The sequence below is a fragment of the Camelus dromedarius genome, chromosome 25 (genome assembly GCF_036321535.1).
Source record: "Camelus dromedarius isolate mCamDro1 chromosome 25, mCamDro1.pat, whole genome shotgun sequence".
NCBI lineage: Eukaryota > Metazoa > Chordata > Mammalia > Artiodactyla > Camelidae > Camelus > Camelus dromedarius.
The window spans coordinates 6,342,945-6,364,442 of record NC_087460.1 but is presented as its reverse complement, the minus strand read 5'-3'; the positions used below and the strand labels follow the sequence as shown (position 1 = coordinate 6,364,442).

The window sequence follows — 21,498 nt, the reverse complement described above, 5'->3', positions numbered from 1 at the left end:
CAGTGTCTATTGTTGACCCCAAACTCTAATTTAACTGGGAATTCTAGGTTTTAATCGGCTAAATCTGGGTTCCCTGTACATAATTTCATTGGAATGGGTTGGCTAGAAAAATAGAGACAAATTTGTGTAGGCAACAAAGATTCTTTTAACCAGAAGGAAGGTTTTCCCTGACCACCCACCCTAACATATACCCTGCCCACCTCTCCACACGCAGAGCAGTTAATCTATTTGTTACCCAAGGCCATGGTTTTCCATAGCACTTATCAGGTATTTAGGTGCCCAGTTAATATTGTCCAAATGATTGAAAGCCATCAGGAAATTCATTTTTTTTTTTTTATGTAATGGCTGCCTGCTCCTTTAGTCTCTGGCCTTCACAAGTCATGGAAAGTTTGCTGGACGAAGCAAGAGCATAGCTACTCAGGTTTCTGCAGAGTCAGTCTGCTGTTGGAAGAAACTTCACAGCACAAACTTCTCAGTCCAGGCCGCCATGACAGGTAGAATGAAGTGGTACAGAACTGAGGCACAGAATGAAGTACACCAAGTGCTTGATCCAGTAGTAAATATCCCCACCTTTCCTTACTTCTCAAGGGGACTGGAGATCTGGGGGGTAAGGAGCACTCTACAAGCTCAGGGCAGTTGTCTCTGGAGGCAAGACGGGTCTAAGGACCGTTGCTAGGCAACAAACTCCACCGCAGACCATCTTCAAATCATCATACAATAGTTGGTTGAGTGGTTGGTTGCCTGGCAACACTCTCTTGACTGCTGCATCATGTTCTTGGTTACTGTACTTTAAGGCAGTTGGAATCCAAATTTGACAAAATACAGCTATTCATAATACAACTTTTTTTTACCCTTTCTACTTTGGGTCTAAAACATTTAAATACTCATTCTGAAGTAACCCATCTCAAAACTCAATACTAGCAATATGAAGAAAATAGGGGAAAAAATTGCATGCCTATGCAATGATTTAAAAGCTTAAATCACAGGAAACATCTCCTTATGAAACAGTTAATGAAATAAATAGGAGGAAATTTCAACACAACCGTGAGATTCCAGAAAGCACTGTAATTATTTAAAAAGTAATTTGTAGGTAAGTATTTTTTAAGGTTCTGCCTCCCTTTCCTCTTAACCTCGCAAGAAGTGATATCCTCAAGTTTATGGTCAAGGAAGAACCAATAACCCACACCCCTCAGCCACATTCATGAAAATGGGATATGCTATTTGCTGCCTCTTTTCGCCCTCGTTTCGTCAGTTCCTCTAAGTACTCGCTGCTGTTTCTAACTGCATTTTGGGGAGAGAAACGTGGAAGAAAAGAACAGACATGTACTGTTAATGACTGTCTTCGTGCTTTTGTGGGTTTCTTCGGAAGTGACCTTATCTGAGTGCTACTTCCTTCCTTCCTGTCAGACATGCTTCTTGTGAGCTGGTTCTTCTAGGTGCCATAGACTCTCACTATTATGGTTTCATTTCCTGGAATCCTCTTGGATACCTTTAAAAAATTGTGTTAAAATGTGCATAACATAAAATTGACCGTCTCCACCATTTTTAAGTGTACGGTTCAGTGGTGTTAACTGCATCCATACTGCTGTACAACCAGTCTCCCACACTCTCGTCATGTTGCAAAATGAAACTCTATACCCATTAAACAACAACTCCCCACTTCCTGCTCCCCCATCCCCTGCCAATCACTGCTCTACTTCCTGTCTATGAATTTGGCCAGTCTAGGTACCTCTTCAAATGGAATCATATAGTGTTGTTTGTTTGTTTGTTTGTTTTTTGGACTGGCTTATTTCATTCAGCACCACGGTCTCCATCCATGTTGTAGCACATGTCAGATTTCTTTTTCCCTTCTTAAGGCTGAATAACATTCCATTGTATGTATATAGCACACTTTGTTTGTCCACTCATCCATCAACGGACACATGGGTTGCTTTCGCTTCTTGGCTATTACGAACAGTGCTGTTTTATATGGGTTTATAAATATCTCTTTAAAACCCTGTTTTCAATTATTTGAGGGTATATCTCCAGAAGCAGAATTGCTGGATCATATAATAATTCAATGTTTAATTTTTTGAGGGGCCTCTGTGCTTTTTTTTCCATAGCAGTTGAACCATTTTACATTCCCATCCACAGTGCATAAGTGTTCCAGTTTATCCACGTGCTCTTAGCACTTGTTATTTTTATATTTTGGAAGTAGTCATCCTAATGGCTATCTTAATGGTATCTTATCTCAGTGTGGTTTTGATTTGCATTTTTCTAATGATTACTGATGTCGAGCATATTTTCAGGTGCTTGTCACCACTTGTTTGTAAGTCTTCTTTGGAGAAATGTCTATTCAATCCTTTGATCATTTTATAAATTGGGTCATTTGTCTGTTTTTTGCTGTTGAGATGTAGGAGTTTTTATATGGCTGAATTTTAATCCCTTATCAGATATGTGACTTGCAAATATTTTCTCCTGCTCTGTAGGCTGCCTTTTCACTCTGTTGACTATGTCATTTGATGCACAAAAACTTTTAGTTTTGATGTAGTCCCACTTGACTATTTTTACTTTTGTTACCTGTAATTTTGGTGTCATATTCAAGAAATCATTGCCAAATCCAGTGTCATAAGGAGTTGCCATATGATCCAGCAATCCCACTCCTGGGCATATATCCACAGAAAACTCTAATTTGAAAAGATACGTGCACCCCAATGTTCATAGTAGCATTATTTATAAATAGCCAAAACATGGAGACAACCTAAATGTCCATCAATAGATGACTGAATAAAGATGTGGTATATATATATATATGGAATATCACTCAGCCATAAAAAGAATGAAGTAATGCCATCTGCAGAAATATGGATGGACCTAGAGATGATCATATTAAGTGAAGTCAGACCATGAAAGACAAATATATAATATCACTAAAAAATGACACAAATAAACTTATTTATGAAGCAGAAACAGACTCACAGACATAGAAAGCAAACTTGGGGCTACGGGGTAAGGGGAAAAGGAGGTGGAGGGTTAAACTGGGAGTTCAGGATTTGCAGATACTAACTACTATATATAAAACAGATAACAAGGTGCTACTGAATTTTACAGGGAACTATATTCAATACTTCAATACCTTGTAATAGCCTATAATGAAAAAGAATATGGGAACACACACACACATGCACACACACACACACACACACACACACATACACAACTGAATCATTATGCTGTACACCAGCAATGAACACATTGTAAACTGACTATACTTCAATTTAAAAAAACGTACAGTGAAAAAAAAAAAAAAAAGGCTATCCAAAGTTAAAGGCATGAGAGTTGGAAGCAGCAGAGAAAAAAAATGCTTGCCTCATCTTGTTAGTTGTGCGACCAGAAGGCGAGCCTAGACAAAGAACTCCTGATAGGTTGTTCTTATTTGTTTTTTCCAAAAATAAAAGGAAGCACTTGAATTCTTAATGTTTTTAATGTTTTAAATTACAGTGTTCTAAAAACAAATTTACTTTAAAAAAAAATCCCCCATATGTTTCTGAGGGAGAGTAAGAGAGATTTCAGTGTTTCAAGAAAAATGTTTAATGGTTAAGGAGCAATCATAATGCTCCCCTATGATTATTAAAATAGCATGACCTGATTCAGCTCACAGGGGTTTTTTTTTCCATCCTGTTCTACTGTACAAAGGGAGGATTGTCTGTCTATGAGACACACTTTCATTCAAGGACTATGGAAACATGTAAAAACAATGGTTTTGTTTCCCCCAAACCTCCTAAACGGTCCACAGGTAAACTTAGAACTCAGAAGTTTAAAAGAACAGGAAAAAAAAAGTATTTAAAAAAAAGTTGGCGGGGGAGGGGAGGTGGGCAGAGCCTGTGTGCTGGAGAGTATACAGTTCACAGGCCAGCGCCCTACATGTTGTGAAACTGTCTCCGATTTGAGACTTTAGGGGGACTGTAGGAAGGCGCCAGAACTGGAGAGTCCGGGCCTCTCCCGGCCCTGCTTTGAGGAGTTAGCAGATGGGAAGTGAGGAGCCAGTCCGAGAGCGAATCCTCGGAGTCGTGTTAATTTTTATTCTAAAGTATAAAGGGAAGAATCCAAGCCTTCATAAAATGATTTACAGTGTTTACTCCCCTCGTGTCCCTTTCCTCCCGGCACTGCGGTCCTGAGGTGAAGTTTGAGAAAAACAGCTTATTTCCCTCCCTCTAGGCCTGCACGCTGCCCATGTGCAGACGCGGTCGCCAAGCATTACATAGTTTAGTCTGCGCTTGATTTTTCACGAGGTTCAATACACAAAGAACTAATCTCTTTGTTTTGATCCAGGTTCAATATCGAAGGAGGTGGAGAGTGTGCCTGCGTGTTTAAGAAAGGCTTAAGTCGTGCCAATCGGGATGATGCAAGGAAATATACACGCAGCAGGAAAGGTTTTTGTCCTCAGATAAAAGAGTTCTTCCACAGAGGAAATAAAGTAATTAAAGAGAAACATCTTTTTTTATGCACTATAATCTCATACAGAATCATTTTCCTTCCTATCAGACCTATGTTTTAAGTTCACTGAGGAAATTTTAAATGATGTTTATCTTCATTAAAATACTTACCTAAGAAGCCAAGAAACTAAACTGAGCTTTTACCTGGTGTTACTAGACCACGTAAGTTGGTACATCTAAGCCTATGGGCGTAATGGCGATCTTGGTCATAACTGGTCAACCAGCAGGACCCAGTGAACCAGCCCCGTAGGAGAAAGGGAAGCCTGTGAAAGATGACGTTCAATTAAATCTGTCTAAAGGAGACCAAAGAGATGAAGCATGAGGTGAGCAGTGAGTGTTCCACTCAGCCCTCAGCAGTGTATATATAACTCATTTAGAATTTGGAAAAAAGGCTCATGGGATAAATATTCCAAGATTAATTAGGGTTTCTTACTTTGCATCCCCATCAAAGATCAAACTCATACTGAGCTAAGTACAGATTTCCATGGTTTCCTAGATCTTTATTCAAGTTACTGAGTTGAAGAATTACCCACAGTAAATGGATTTGTTGTTGCTGTTACTTCTGAAGCCGGCGAAGGAGTCAGGCTTCGTAGTATGAGTCCTGGTGAGCAGACCACGAGGCATGAAGCCCTGGTGAATGAGAGAAATCATGGCGATGTCTCTGGCCTCTCACAGAGCTATGGGATTTAGATTCCGGATAACATTTAAACAGGTATCTGAGGGACAGTGGGTGAGAGTCAGCATCCAGTTTTCGTTTAAAAATCTGTGCACCTTTAAATAATATTTTATTTTAGCTAGCCTTTATTTTCTTCATGTTTATATTTACAAACACAATGAGTAATTCTCTTTTGAGTACTGGTTTATACCATGAACTGTGATAAAAGTGTTTTCAGCCCCTCAGTGGTGAACATTTCATATCAATTTTTCTTAAATAAACGGGCAAATTAAAATTTAGATTTTTTTTTTGCCTAAGATTATATTAAATGGTAGAATAGCTTTTCAAATCAGTTTTGTGTCATGACCATTGTAAAGATTCAAACAATATGGAAAATAGTATAGAATAAAAATAGAGGCAAGTTTTGTCAACATCTTTCCTTTTTGCTCTGTAGGGACTGGGATTTAATTGTGTGTAAGATGTGTTAGCAGTTTGAATACACGTTTTTTAAAAATATGATTTACATGCTGTGCAAGAACAACATATTTTCTAAATTGTTCGGATTACTATGCTACAAAAGATAACTATTGTCAACAAAAAAGAGGATGTTGAAGGGGCATGTGCATTTTCACTGGAGATCTCTGGAGTGGTGACTCACATTTCAGGAGTGCCACCTTGCATCTCCAAATGATGGAATTGCCATCAGTTCATACTGAGATCAAAATAATACTCAAAAGAAGCAGGGGGTTCAATGATGAGAGTTGGATAGATAAGGAAGGAGAAGGGCTAAGAGCAAAGAAGGGGTAGGGAGTGAACTTTAGGATTATAACGGACAGGATTTGGAATAATTTTAAAAAATATACTTTTTGAGGGTAGGTAGGTGAGCACATTTCATCATCCCCTTCCAATCGACAGCACCCAGTGCACCTTTAAAATATGTGTCAGATATTCTGGTTAAAGCTTCCTGTTTTGCTTAGGTTATTAGCCGAGACCTTAGAACAGAAACATCAAAATTATTTTGTTATTCTGTATCTGACCTCATTTCCCACTATTCTTCTTCTTCCAGATACTAATGACTTCCTCTTTCTAGAATGAGCCAGGCTTACCTGCTTTTAAGACCTTCAGCAGTTCTGCCAAGATAATGTTCCCTTATATACTACACAACTCTCTCTCCTCCCGAGCTTCCCCCAAATCTCGCCTTCTCTGTGACGCCCACTCTGAATATCCTACGAACGTTGCAACTAACACTTACTCCTCGACCTTCCTAATCGACTCCAACCTGGCCTTTTTTTTTTTCCCCATAGTACTTATTACATACTGAGTTGCCATATAGTTTATTTATTACTTTTAGTCTTTTAAGTCTGTTTAATCTTCCTAGAAAAAGGCTGGGAAACAATACTTTCAAAACCTATGTAGGAGAGATTTGTATCTAAAATACATAAAGGACTCTTACAACTCAGTAGTAGTAACAGAAGATACGCATTCAAATCCCAAAACACCTGTATTTAGTTTGCCTAGTGATCTTAGGCCAATCACTTGATTTTTCTGAATTTTAATTTTGTTATCAGTACATTTCAAATATTTGTTGCATAAATGTAATTCTGTAATGTAAATATAGTAATACAGATGACAGTGCATTGTAGTTTACAGATCACTGGCTAAAGGTTGCTGGCTATTAGTCACTGTCACCTTTGAAATCAGTAAGAACTGTCCTGATAAAAGAAAGCCCCTTCAAAACACCCTTATAGTAAAAGATTGTCCACCTACAATGTTTTTAAAAGCCACCAAACTCAAACCAAACTGGAACCAGCTCGCAACATACACTTATACCACCTCCATACCATCCAGTCCAACATGCTAACACAGGTTCCCGTGAAAATTAACCAAAAATTAAAGTAGAAAAAAACAATTATTTTCTTACATTTTATTAAATGATGTCACATTTTTGGTGCGAATATAAATTGGTGTAGTCTCTTTGGAAAGCAATTTAGCCAGATCCATCAAAATTTACATGCATATAGTCTTTGACTCCTCTTCTAAGGTTTAGTTCATTACACACACTTGAATATGTGTGCAAAGATAAATGCATATGGATTTGTGCTTAAAAGATTGAAAAACAGCAATGATGTCTACCAAAGGAGCAGGCTAGATAACATTTTATCCATACAGAATAGCTTGTAGATCTTAAAAGTGAATTATATGAAAATACTTAAGATACATTGTTTAAAAAAAGAAGGCACAGGATAATGTGCATTATATGTTAACATTTACATAATAAAAATACAGACACCCATATGTGAACATACATACATACATATATCCAAATATATCTCACTATATGTATCTTCCTCTAACATTTACTGAGCCTGAGGTCAGAGATTAAATTGAGGCTCACATATCCTGTGTTTAAATATTCACATGTATAGTTCAAGCCAACAGAATTTTCTATGTTCTGTCCTCCTATTTGGACAAATATAACCATAGAACCACAAAATAGAAAAATATGTAAAAAACATAGGAGTGATGGAGGTGTGTGATTTCTAAAATTTTCTTTGAAGCGGGAACTAGAGACATACTTCACATATACAGGAAAAACAGACGTTCAGTGTGCTGTTTAAAATTGTAGACCATTGAATGCACACACATGTGTGGCTGTGGAATTGGATAAGGACAAGTGGGGTTGGTGTTTTTCTCAATTATTTTTATTGATAATCCTCAGTTATCAATAAGAAATTTAGCAGATAGTATTTATAAAGAGTCATATAAACATCTTATTTATAGGTACTTTCAGAGCTATCAGAAAAACTACAAACAATAACTTGACTTCATTCTTCATTTTTAAAAAATTTTGTTTTAGACACATTTTATTACATTGACCAATATTTCCAAACAAATCTTTTAAAAAAAGAAAACAAAACAAATGGCCAGTTTTTTAGATACCCTATAAGTTAATAGCAGTCTTCCCGTTAATGCATTTTGTATTATAAAAGGTTGATACAGTGCTCTTCCAATATAAGCCCATCCCAGGTAGTTTGGCTTCAGATTATTCATTCACCAATAATAAATAGAGAGCAAATATCTGCAAAGTCAACCAAAAGAGCCACAAATAGCCTGAACATATTTAAAGTCTTCAGCAAATAGGGGTTATAGAAAAATGTGTGTGAACTACTGAAGAAAATAATGTAGCTATAAAGAAATGTGGATATATGTATGGAATCAGCGTTCACTAGTAACCTGGGACGTAGCAAACAGCCTGAACACCTTTGTTTCTGGACATTCTACGGCCATACTCCCCAGGAGGCAGAGCAGGGGAGTTGCTGGTTTGATATTACCCCAGAAATTGAAGTGGACAAGATTACCCGTGTCTTTGAAGTGTGACCAGGTAATTCACAGCACTGTGACAAGCTACCAGGCCCTAATAATACATATGCATATTAAATTTCCTCTTTCAGGCTTGAGAAAATAGTAATTGCAATGCAAAATGTGGAGTGATTTAACATCTGTGTATGCAAGGTTGTGATGGAGCATTTACAGGGAGGGAAGTCCCTAAAATTCACTGCAAGGCCTGTGCACCCTTTCTGTGCCCAGTGTCCTTTTTATGTCATCTCATTTAATAGCCTTCCAAACGGATGGGGAAGGTATGTGTTTCAACAGAAGCAATGAAAGAATCCTCAATGAAAAGGGTTCCTATAACTTTCCAGAAGACCAAAAGCTGGCAAATTAAAAACCTAAGATTAGAATCAGGTCTGTCCAATTCCAAAAGTGACTTGTTCCAAAAGTCCACAAGCCATGATCCAACCACACTGAAGGTACTCAGGCCCTTAGCATCGCTGAGCAAAATTTAGGAGATGGTCACTGGTCTCTATACGTAAGCTCCCTTATCTTCCAGAAATGAACAGAGTGCTGGTTCTGCACGTATGCAAGAGGGATGCACAGATTTTTGGCTGTCACAATTGCAAGTACTTAAATATATTCAAATCCAGAAAGAAATGCTGACTCTAACCGTGGAAGTGGATCAGGGATCTGAATAATGAAGGATATAAAGATATAAAAATTTTTAAACATATGCAGCTTCATACACAAAATTATCTGTAAGAAATATATAATTCCATTTTAGCTCACATAAATACTGTGACTCATAAGTAGATTTTAAAGTGATAAAAAAAATACTAGAATATACATATATGTGTGTGTGGAGAGAGAGAGAGACATTTGACATAAACGCTGGCCATCATCATTCTAAGCCTTCTCCACGTAGTTATCTCATCTGATCATTGTAACATTTGTACAAGGTAAGTACACAATTTCTGTCAATTTTACAGAAGAGAAACCTGAGCAAGAGAACTTAGGTAGCTTTCTCAAGGTCACACAAATCATAAATGCATTTGAACCTATGCAGACTTAATGCGTGTGTATAATTAACATTAACGATTTGGGTATTGGTTTCGTATAAAAATGAGGTCATCCCAAGGAACAGCAGGGAGGGCTACATGAGCTAACCTCCACCTTCCACGTGTCCCACTCAGTATGCCACAGGAGGTATTTTTCTTGTTTGAGGACAAAAATATTTTGCTAATTTCATATTCTTTGATTATGGATGAGTCAGCATTCGATTTTCTTTCCTGAACTAACAAGTCAGTCTACTTTTATCTTGACCTAAATCAGTAGTGTCGATTTATTTGGATTGGATGAGCCTACTTTGTCAGTTGTTCAGTTTCATTCCTGTTAGTCATAGGAGCTTGGTCAGTGTGTTTTGTGAGTGATGTTTCAAGGATTCTGGTTCTCTACTTCTGATCTGGATTAATTACCACCTGTGCCATGATGGTTCCAGAGCTATGTGACAGCAGCCATGACAGCTGGATACGTGGGGCAAGTAAGTTTCATTGAGTGACTGACAATAAGGGGAAAAAATTTAAAAAGAAAATACAAGACAAGCTAAAAATGCTGACTTCTTTACTTAAGGAGGAAAATTACTAAAGTAAGTGAGGTGGGGATGGGGAAGCCCTTCTGCGAAGTAATGGAAAAATTTAGAAAAATATGTAGACCTTTAAATCTGCAAGAGAGGGCATGAGCTTGTGTGTATGAAGATACTTGGGGTGAATTTCTATGGCATGTGTATCATATCCCAGTAAAAATGTTTTTTAAATGTACTTTTGCAGGAAAAAAAGATAGTGTTTAGTACAATTTTGCTCCATCTTGTAATCAAGATTGCTTTTTGTGATTCAACTGGCACAGCTTGAGGATGGGTAGAGATAAGCTAATGTCTGGCTAACATGAATGAAGAGGCTTCTGAATGGCTGATCTTAAGTCTGGTTGACTTTGAGAATCCCGGCATCTAGCATTTTCTGTTGTTTCCCCAATACCATCTTGATTTTATGGGAAAAAGATAATGGAAGTTGAGGAAGTCTGGAAGGTGGCTTAAGGATACATAATGAGACTGAAAAGAGCTTTTAAAGAAATATAAGGATGGACTGAGCCTAACAGAGATGTTGATTTTTAGTGCATGAAATACAAGCAGACAAACTAACTTTGGCTTTGAGTCTTACCTCTCACTATTCATGCACAAACACACACGCTCCCACCCATGAACACGTGCATGTGCACGCACTCACATAGAGAAGCCTGAGTTCTCTGAAAGGGTTTCTGGCGGTTCCTCACATTACGTTCGCAAATCTATATGCTTTTTTCCTGCTTCTGTACTTTCCCCAGGTTTTTTTTTTTTTAGAGAGTAGAAGCAGAAATCTATGCTGAACTGCTATTTTCTCAAGTCACTAAGGAACTTCTTCAAGGATCAATTATTAATGGAATGACTCATTTCTCACCTGAGGAAGTCTCCCTGATATCACTGAAAAATAACAAAGTGATCAATTTGTGTGTTAAAACTGTTAAGAGATATGAAGTATAAAGAAGGACTCTCAGAAATAATGAAAAGGAAGGGGTTGGAGTACCCTTAGCAGTAATAGAAGAAAAATGATCAGTATTTAAGAAAATACGACCCGCAAATTTGAAAAAGCATACATATTGCTGAGCAAGAAAAATTTAAAAGATTTCATAATTCGATCATTTATACTAAACGTCAAAACATCAAGAATAAAGAGAAAATTCTGGAAGCCTTCAAAGGGCAGGAAAACAAAATGAACTTTAAGAGAATGAAAATCTTTCTCTCGACGGTGTCTTATCATCTGCAGTAACTGCACGTAAAGACAACAGTGCAATATCAGGTTTATAAAGGAGACAGTGTTTTAAATTCAAGTTATTAATTGCCTATTATTCAGATGTTAGAGAAAATTTTTCAGATGTAGTAATTTAATCACTACTCACAGAATTCTACAAATAAATTCAAACCAGAATGCAAGTGGGACATAAGAACTGGTGGAGAGCAGTCCTAGCAAACTAAAACACGATGCGTTTACAAACTTACATAAAAGGAAGTAAACAGATTTTTTAAAAAATCTCTCTCTCTTTCTTTCTCTCTCTCTATATTTATATAGTTCCAAAATATAATGAGGAAAAAGAAATCATTAAAATAAATATTATAGAAGTGGAAATAGTAAAGCGGAGTAAATCTCCCTTTCTTTCAATGAACAATTCTTCTACATCTCGCTCTGAAAAATAGCACAAAAAGAGAAATCTGCCCAGTTCTTTTTAATAAGCTAGTGTAAGTTTGATTTTTAAATTTTTTTTTTTTTAATTTTTGAGGCGGGGTGATGGTTTAATATATTTAATAATTTATTTATTTAAGATATTTATTTATTTTAATAGAGGTACTAGGGATTGAACTCAGGACCTCCCTCATGCTAAACATGCATTCTACCACTGAGCTATACCCTCCCCCCTCTGTAAATCTGATTTCAAAACAAGCTAAGAACAAGACAGGGATAGACAACTTCTCTTATGAAATTGGAAGTAGAAATTCCAATAAAATATCAGTTAATTAAATATAACAATATAGTTAAAAATTCGCATTTAAGTGGATTTATCCTGGCTATGCTTTGATATAACAAAATCAGTTAGGGTAGGCTACCTGATTAACAACCTTAAAAAATAAAACCCCTTGATTTTTCAATAAATACATACACAGAGCACTGATAACATTCACTGTCTATGTAAGATAAATCCTCTTAGGAAACTAGGACTTAGAGAGTACCTCTTTAATTACTAATATGTTAATTTTTAATTGAAATATAATTGGAGTACAGTATTATATAAGTTATAGGTGTACAATATAGAGATTCACAATTTCTAAAGATTATAATCCATCTATAGTTATTGTAAAATGTTGGCTATATTCCCTGTGCTGAACAATATACCCTTAGACCTTATTTCATATATATTAATTTGTATGTCTTGATCCCCTATATTGCTCCCTCTCCCCTCTCCCCGCTGGTAACCACTAGTTTGTTCTCTACATTTCTCAGTCTTCTTTTTTTGTGTCAGTTTCCAGAAGACTCTGAGGTTATTGCAACCACTAGTAGGTGAAGCCAGGTCTGGGGTTAGTGCCGGCCTACCAGCAGGCAGAGCCAGGCTCTGGACTCTGGTTTCAGGGCCCAGGTATTCCAGAGCTGGTGTCAGATTTCTGGGGCAGGTAGGGGGTTGGGAATTGCCAGTTCCTGTTACAATTGTGTACACGGTCCAGGGTGTCTTGAAACTTGTCCTGGCCTACTAGTGGGCAGGGCTGGGGCCCAGCTGGTCCCAAGGCAAAGCCTGGCCTGCTGTGGGCAGGCGCGGTCAGCAGGCTATCACATTGTGGTTTTCTTGCCTCTGGAGTCTGCCCACTGGTGGATGAGGCTGGTCCAGAGTCTGGAGTGGGCTCCCTGGAGGGCAAAGTCAGGGCCCTGAGAATTCTGGAACGGGTGTCTGTCCACTGGTGGGTGTGATGGGTCTGGGCCCTTTGGTGGGCGGGACCAGCCATCTCCTGTGGCTGCTTTGGGCTCAGGAGACTTGAGGCAACCTGCCTGCCAATGGGTGGGGCTATGTCCCCACCCAGTCGGGTGCTTGGCTTGAGGTGTTCTAGCGCAGGTGTCTACAGGCAGACAGCGGTCAGGGCCACGCCTTGACGCTGATGCACTGGAGGGCGGACTGCAGAACGGCACATTCCAGCTCCACCAGCATGGAAGAGCCTGTCCAAAATGTCTACCTCCAAAGTCTGTGTCCGCAGGATGAGCCACAGTTGCCCCTCGTCTCTCCAGGACACACTCCAAGACCAGCAGGTAAGTCTGGCCCAGGCTCTGACCAAATTACTGCTTTTGCCCTGGGTCCTGAAGTGGGTAAGATTTTGTGTGTGCCCTTTAAGAGTGAAGTCTCTATTTCCCCCAGTCCTTTCAGAATCCCCAAATTAGGCCCCGGTGGCCTTTAAAGCCAAGTGTTCTGTGGGCTTGTCTTCCTGGCCCAGGACCCCCGGGCTGGGGAGCCTGATGGAGGGCTCAAAACCCTCACGCTGCAGTACAATTATTCTCCAGGTTGTGGGTCGCCCCTCCCAGAGTATGGGACTTGGCTATACTGCGGGTCCAGCCCTCCTACTTGTCTCTTCGCGGTTCCTTCTGCATGTCTTTAGCTGTAGAAGGTCTTTTCCAGTAGCTTCTGATCTTTTTCACTGATGGTTGTTCTGCAAATAGTCGTGGTTTCAGTGTGCTCGTGAGAGGAGGTGAGCTCATGGTCTTTCTATGGCCCGTCATCCTGGCCGATCTCCCTGTTGCATGTTAAATTTATACAGCATTTTTTATGATGCTTAATAATGAAATTTTATAGATTCCTCTTAAAATCAAAAACAAGCAAAAGATGCTCACTCATTGGTACTCTTGAACGCAGCAGAGCCCTTGCTTTTAAACAGTGATACAAGGAAACCAAAGGAAATATAATCGATTCTGTTCGTATTTCTTTTTATATAATCAAATAGTCTGAAAACACTGCAGACAAATCTCTTCCATTAGAATCCCTTCTCTTTTATTGTGATCATGAAACTGAAGGAAATTAGAATATGTCACCTCAAAATATGCCTTTTTGACATAGGAATTATATTGAGTTGGAGGCACTCAAGGAACAGTGAACAGCAGGAAAAACTCTCCCTGCCACTTCCACCCAAAAAGACAGGATACAAATTCTCACTTTTACTTCTTCTATTGGTTTCCACCCACGGAGTTGCCTTCCCACAGCTGATGGCCCTTGGAAGCCTAAAACTGCTTCCTTTGTCCGGTCCTGTTCTTTGTAGGAGATGCCACACTAGCTGGAATTCTAACTACCTACCACTTTGAATTCCTTTTTGTGGAGGTTTCTTCCGCGTGGTGTGACCACAGGCACTAGGAAACTGTTATTACTCTGTTTGTTCAAGGGCCTCAGCTGAAACCCCAGGTTGGGTAGAGTTAAAGTTTTGCCTCCCCTACACCTACAAAACCAAAAAACTTCTTGGTTTTCCATTCACTGGGTCTGCTCTACACCTCGGAACAGAGGCAGAGTACATATGATATCTTTTGATTTTTTTCTTTCTTTCTTTAAGTCCTTTTTTTTTTTCTGATACAAAATGTGTGTGTGTGAACCGTCCTCCCAGCCTGTTTCTCCATCTGCTAATAATGTGTCAGACAGGGGTATCTTAATCGTGGATGGAATTATTACTGTTCCTAACGCCCTAACATCTCCATCAGTGCTGACAGCCTCTCCTTTCTAGTTCATTCTGCTCACCGCAAATGAATGCTTTTATCTTGACATTTCCTAGCTCAAACACGTTAAAATTCTCTCTAATGATATAGAAGACAATTGATCTGATATTTAAATTCTTCTGTCATAAAACCTCATGACTTTCTTCTCATTTTATCTTTGATGTATTGGTTTATACATCTGTTACAGCCATTTGCCTCCTCATAGCCCTTTGTACCTCCTTGATTTCAATCCCCCGTTAACGTTATTTCTGCCTTTTGAGATAACCTTCCTTTTCTTCCCTCCTTCCACCAAGTCTAAGTGACCTCCCTACCCCTCCACTGCGCATCTGAACGGCTGTAACTTCTTTGTATTTTGTAATATCCTTTATTACTTTAAGCTACAGAAGCTTTTAATGAGTTTCTTGATTGATTATTATAGGAGAGGAATAACAAGTTCCCGGTTGGGGTTTCTCTGGAAATGTGACCGTAAGTATTTATTTATTTTGCAGTTTGCAAGTTGATATGCTGTGTGTGTGCTCTGAGTATTACAGTGGTCATTCTTCTAACAGGTGAGTGGCTTAACTTACAAACTTTCTCCGGTTCTTCATGGCCAGCAGGTCTAAATATCTGTATCTCAATCTCAATTCTGAATGCCTCAATTCTGAGGTAATAAAGGGGTTTGTAGAGACTTGTGTCCTACCAGTTTGGCAGCTTTCACTATACTCTTTGTTTCTATTAAAAATACTCTCGGAATTCAGTCATGACTTTATAGGATGTCTTGATCTTCGACTAAATAGTCGTAAATTCTCAGATGACCAGCAGATAGCAAGAGCAATAGCTATTTTTTAAAATTTGAGAGTATTTTGTGTGAGTTAAAGAGCTCATGTTAAACACGTTATGCTTTATTATTTGTGTTTAATTCTCACAAGATATGAAACAGATATAGTTACAAAATCCATTTACAGTCAAAGAAATAGAGGCCAGAGTGAATCAGTTGCCTCACAAAAAAGAAATTCCAGAGCCAGACCTGAGGCTTGTCTGCTAAGTTTCTGTTTCTCTAATTCCTGCTATTTTAACCACTGTGCAACACTGCTTCTATAATTGCAGTATTTTTTAAGTTTCTTTTGGATCAAGAGTAAGTTATATTACTAAAAGTTGCTCTATGAAGGATTTGCTTTATCTCTATCACGTTATGTTGAAAGAAAAAAAGAGAAAGAAGGCCACAAGTGATTGGTTGCAAGATTTCCTCTGTTGGAGTAGATTTGTAAAAATGAAGATGTTTTAATTTTCCTCCGGGCATTATGGGTTTACATTGTGAAAAGAATTTAAAGATAGGTTTTCATTTCTGAGCCACGGCCTCATAGTCCTCAGAAGTTGACTTTCCATCTGCCTTTTTTGCTTGATTTAGCTCTGAAGCTGGACTAATGCTTAACACCCTGGATTCTTGTTTCCTTTGTCATTCGCAAGGGTGCTGAAACTCTTCCTGCTCTCAGCCTCTTCTGTCACTCCGGGGTTCTGGGAGCTCAATGCTGTGGATTATTTAAGACACCTGGAAGTCAAATATTTATAGGAAGGGTCTCTCTAAGAAGTACTTACATTCATTCATTAGTTGATTAGCTGAAAAACTAATGTTGAAGCACAATGTGTTTCATTACCTGTTCGTGGTTGCCTGGATCCATTTCCGAGCATTACAGACAAGAAAAAGTGACGAGAGGCAGCTTTGGAGTTGGCCCTGCGTATACACATTGACTTGGTTCCTTACTTGTTATAATTCTTGCCTTTAAACATTTGGAAAGGAGGGACTTTATTCTGATCACTCAGCACCAAGCTAAAACCCTGAAACAGTAAATTCTCCAAGCAATATACATAGAAATAAATTCATCATTATTGCAGCTTCTTTGATACTAAATATCAGTGAAGTAGAACGAATGTTTCACTGACTCGTATGTCAATGACTTGTCATTTAGGGTAAGTTTCACCTTCCCAGCTTGGCTGTCCTCTCCTATCTTTGATCTTTTCAGTTCTTTGAGGTAAAAGTAAGCATTTATTTCTTACTCTGGTCCTCAAGAACTAATTTATATTCATGTTTCCAGATGTCTTCCTTGAATTCTAAATCTTACGCATTGGTTTTGGTAAGATGTCAATATAGATCATGAGAGGTTAGCAGTTCCATTTCTCAAAATAGAAGCCAGGAAAATAGAACAAAGTACAGACTGCTTGACCTCTAAATGGTCTTCCTTATGGACAGAGGAATTGAATTCATTCATCATTCATCATCATCATAGGGAAGCTAATTTTACAGGCCCCAAATCAGGAAAGTAAAAAACTAAAATTGATCCACTAGGATCCGTAGAGAAATACTTTTTAACTGATTTTTCTTATTCGATCTTTTCTTTCTGTTTTCAGTATTATTTACAAAATTTTCCAAATATCCCCAAGCTATGGAATGTCCAGAGAAATGGATTGGTGCAAAAGACAAGTGTTTCTATTTTTCGGAAGAAACCAGAAATTGGACAGCTAGTAAAAGATTTTGCAGTTCACAGAGATCAGAACTTGCTCAGATTGATACACCAGAGGATATGGTAAGAAAAGGGGAATGTTTTCAATCATTTCAGAACTTAAGTTTGTACAAAGAGAGAATAGAAATGATAAAATCTAATACTCTTACGATAATGTTGGAGAGAAAAACAAAATATCCTTTACCCTTCTAGGTTCTTCTGGCTGGTCTAAGAATTAAATTGACGTGAGGCAGATTAACAGGAGAAAATTAAATTGAATTACATACATATGGGGGCTCCATGGGAAAATGAGACCCCAGGATGAGTTAGACAAAGGAAGCTTATATGTCACCTGAAGGAAAAGGAAGAGGGTAGGGGGTTTGGGATTTCAAAGAGGAAGAAAGCAATTCACATGGAGACGGAAAGACAAATGTTTGCTATGCCAGGCAGGGACGAGGGGACACGGAGAGGACTTTGGTATCCAGGTCCCGCTGAGATCCCCCACCGCACAGAGCTTTATTCCCTGCAGATATCCCTGGTGACAGTGCCCTTCCTGGACCTGGCCCTTTGTCTAAATGCTTTTAGGCAGTTAAGCAGGAAGTAAAAACAAAGACTTCTCCACTCGTCTCTTTCCTAAATATAATCAGCCTAAAATAATCCTCATGCCAAAGAGACACATTTTGGGGTGACACACATTTTGCTCCCTTACAGTAACATATGCCACACAGTGTTTTAGGCACTGTAACTATGAAAACTCCGGTAATCTTCAACCAATGTCTATGAAGTCGACATTTAAATGTCTTTGTTTTAAAGATAAGGAAAGTGAGACAGAGATGGATGCCATCCAGGTGTTGTCACACGGCCATCAATTGTTGAAGTGAGATTTGAACGCTGGCAAGTTAGCTAGTGATGTTATGTCCTTAGTCACAATGCGTATGGTTTATATAGCTAAATGTCTTTGTTCAATGTTCTTAAGTTGCTAAATACTTTTTAATAACTTCCCATTTGCATTCTGCCAAGAATAGCCTGGAAAAAATGAAACAAAACAAAAAAAGATTTGGCTCTTGGAATTTAGAGAGGAGGATTGGAGGGAAGTATGCACGATTTGAAGAAAGTGAGGCAGTTGATGGAAGAAGTAAACAGGGCAAAGAAAGAGGGACATGGACTCCAGGGGCACAGGGTGAGGGAGAGCTCTGTTTGTATATAAAGAAAAGCTGACTAATAGGTTTGTGGTCCAATAGCAAGGAGCTGGTAGAGGAATGACTGTGGAATGATGGTGCTCAATGTATTTTATTACAGTAACTCATGTTCACCCAGAAGTTAGATTTCTGATTATACGAGAAAATATGCAATGGCAATAACATTCTATTTTTTCTTCCAGTTTTATTGCAATATAATTGTATAAGTTTAAGGTGTATGGGATAATGATTTCACTTACATGTATCATGAAATGATTGTCACAGTAAGTTTAGTGAACATCCATCCTCTCCTATAGACACAAAATTACAGAAATAGCCATCTTTTTCCTTGCGATGAGAACTCTTAGCATTTACTCTCTTAACAACTTTCATACACAACACACTTATCACATTGTACATTACATCCCTAGTATTTATTGATCTTGTAACTGGAAGTTTGACTACCTTCGTCCAGTTACTCCTCCCCGCATCCCCGCCTCTGGTAACCACACATCTGATCTCTTTTTCGATGAGTTTGTTCGTTCGTTCGTTCGTTTTTGAAGTATAATTGACCTGCAACATGTTAGTTCCCGTTACACAACAGAGTGATTTGGTGTTTCTACACCTTTCAAAATGGTCACCAGGATAAGTCTAGTTAGATATGTCACCATCCAAAGACATTACGTGGTTACTGAGAATATTCCTCACTCTGTACGTTTCATACCTGTGGACTTTATTTTGCAGGTGGAAGTTTGTACCTCAATCTCAACTGTTTCTCTCCTCTCCCCATCCCTCACCCTTCTGGCAACCACCTGCTTGGTCTCTGTATCTAAGACTCTGTTTGTGTTTTGTTATGTTTGATAACTTGTTTTGGTTATTAGATTCCACATGTAAGTGAAATCATTCAGCAATGACATTTTTATTCTGATATCTGCTCAGAGTAGTTTCTGACTGAGTTTTCTTATTATAACAGTATTTATACCATTAAACCCCTCTTCCCCTGGAAGATTTTTGGGCGAGGAACTGTGCACAGAACAAGATATAAGCAGTAGTTCTCTGTCACTCTTAGAGAACTCATCAGCTCCTGATTTTGTCATCCAGATAAAACATCCTGTCGATTCAGAGTCTTTATCATTCACTCTGTGACTAAAGCATACTGATGCTTTATGCATTAGAATTTGAAGGAAAGGATGTCAAATATATTTTTCTCATCAGTTTCTCATTTGAGTGCTAGAAATTACCTTGAACAGTAATTCAAGACATTGTAACTCAGAGAGTTCCAATGACCTGATGAAAGTCACTCTATTACTTAGAGATGTTTAAGAAGTTAAAAAGCAAAGTGAAAATCGTTCTGATAAAACTAACCTGAACATCACTGTCTGCTTTTTGTTGCTATGGCAGCATTAGGGCATACAGATTAAGGTCTAAATCATAAAAGGTGGGATGGTTGGAGTGAAAAGCATGTTCAGCAATGGGCTCTAAAATATCAAGTAATGGAGAATTCTCTGATTTTTGTGAAAGAAATTTTTGAAGATGTGCACAGGAACTTCTATGCACTGGATTGGACTGAGCAGAGCACTGGGAGAATCTTGGAGATGGACAAATGGCACTACATTCAATGCCTGGTGAGATTCAAATTTAGTAGGAAACGTTTTACTCTGCTGCTGGATAAAAAAAATTAAGTCATTTTGAGTTGTATTATTATAAATAAATTTTCCTATTTTCTATATGTCATTACCTCCCTCAGTTTCCACCCTGTGACACGGGTTCTCTCACACTGAAACATATCCTAGAACAACTCACCTTCCTTCTGTGTTGTTATATGACATACAGTGAAATTTTCTTTTTTTTTTTTTTGTTTTTGTTTTTGTGTCTTGTTTTTATCACCATGCTCTTCCTAATAAACTCTCCTTTTGTTATTTCAAATTCAACTATTCTGCAAATCCAAAGCCAAACCCTATGTATTATTTGCACCTTTTTTTAACTAAATTTATGCAAATCTCTTTTTTCTTTTAAGAGTTAGAGGCCATATAGTTGTCTTTGACTTTACAGTTGCTCATTGTAAGCAATATTATTTATTAATGTAATCATTTCTTGAGTGAATGTTGTTTCCTGTCTTATACACTTTTTTATTTGAAAACAAGAGCTGTATGAATTTTCTTTTGCATCCATGTCTTCTTTCCTTAATATTTCATTAAGTGCTAGATAAAAAATGACAATAAACTTAGAAATCTGTAAGACGGGACAAATTACACTTATTATAAAAAAAATAAAAAATTTGGTCATCAGCAGGACAAATTAACCAACTATTATAATTAGTCTACTTGGCTTCTATCTCAGTATATTTCAAAAGTACCAGATGAATATAAATGTTTCTTACTTTCAAGAAGGAACATCGGCTAAAAATACAGCAGGTAATATGCCAGGAAACAGCTTTAAAAAAATTCCATAGATCTTTATATTTAGAAACACTCTTTCTCTCAATAGAAATAGACATAGATAAATGTAGATATATAGACATATTTATGTCTGTGATTTATCCATGTCTATTTATATTTCTGCCTTTCTGCCTACTGTTCTAATAAAGTTGCAGATTATTCTAATAATTATAATACTATTAAATACCTATGTTCTGTCTTATATTCCTTTAATGTACCAGACATTTTGAGGGTAGAATATGGTGATGGGATCAGTGAAGTGATGAAGCGTCGTGTTTTGTATAAAATGTTTCAAATTACTCAGTTCTTAATCTGATTTTTGATTACAGCTGTAGGTGTTTCCTAAACTGATTTCAATGGTTTCTTTTCAGGTTTGAAATTAGCGGGAATGGACTGTTTGCTTTGCTGAACACCGATGGAGTTTCTAGTTCCAGGGGATTTATTGATATCAAGTGGATTTGTAGCAAATCCAGATTTTTAATGAAGGAAAAAAAAACTGGAAAATGAATTGCGTATTTCAAACATGAAGGAGAGGGCTAGAGTATAAACTTTATTTAATAAACATTGGTGATTTACAATGTCGCATTGGTTTCTGGTGGACATCAGAGTTTTGCAGGTATTA

At 37.9% G+C, this 21,498-nt stretch overlaps 1 protein-coding gene across 1 annotated transcript; it reads left to right on the top strand.

Moving 5' to 3' along the window:
• Positions 1–13,192: 13,192 nt before the first annotated feature.
• Positions 13,193–21,414, top strand: CLEC2A (C-type lectin domain family 2 member A). Its single transcript, XM_064478789.1, has 4 exons — positions 13,193–13,340; positions 17,169–17,344; positions 19,960–20,063; positions 21,248–21,414. Exons 1-4 carry the CDS (start codon positions 13,193–13,195, stop codon positions 21,381–21,383), a joined length of 564 nt encoding a protein of 187 aa, XP_064334859.1. The 3' UTR covers positions 21,384–21,414.
• The last annotated feature ends 84 nt before the right edge of the window (positions 21,415–21,498 follow it).

Bases quoted from the DNA above. Each gene is read 5' to 3' on its own strand.
- CLEC2A (XM_064478789.1), top strand. From the start codon at position 13,193: ATGCACTGGAGGGCGGACTGCAGAACGGCACATTCCAGCTCCACCAGC. The intron at 17,345-19,959 runs GTAAGAAAAGGG...TTTTTGTGAAAG, and splicing joins TTGATACACCAGAGGATATG to AAATTTTTGAAGATGTGCAC. The intron at 20,064-21,247 runs GTGAGATTCAAA...GTTTCTTTTCAG, and splicing joins GGCACTACATTCAATGCCTG to GTTTGAAATTAGCGGGAATG.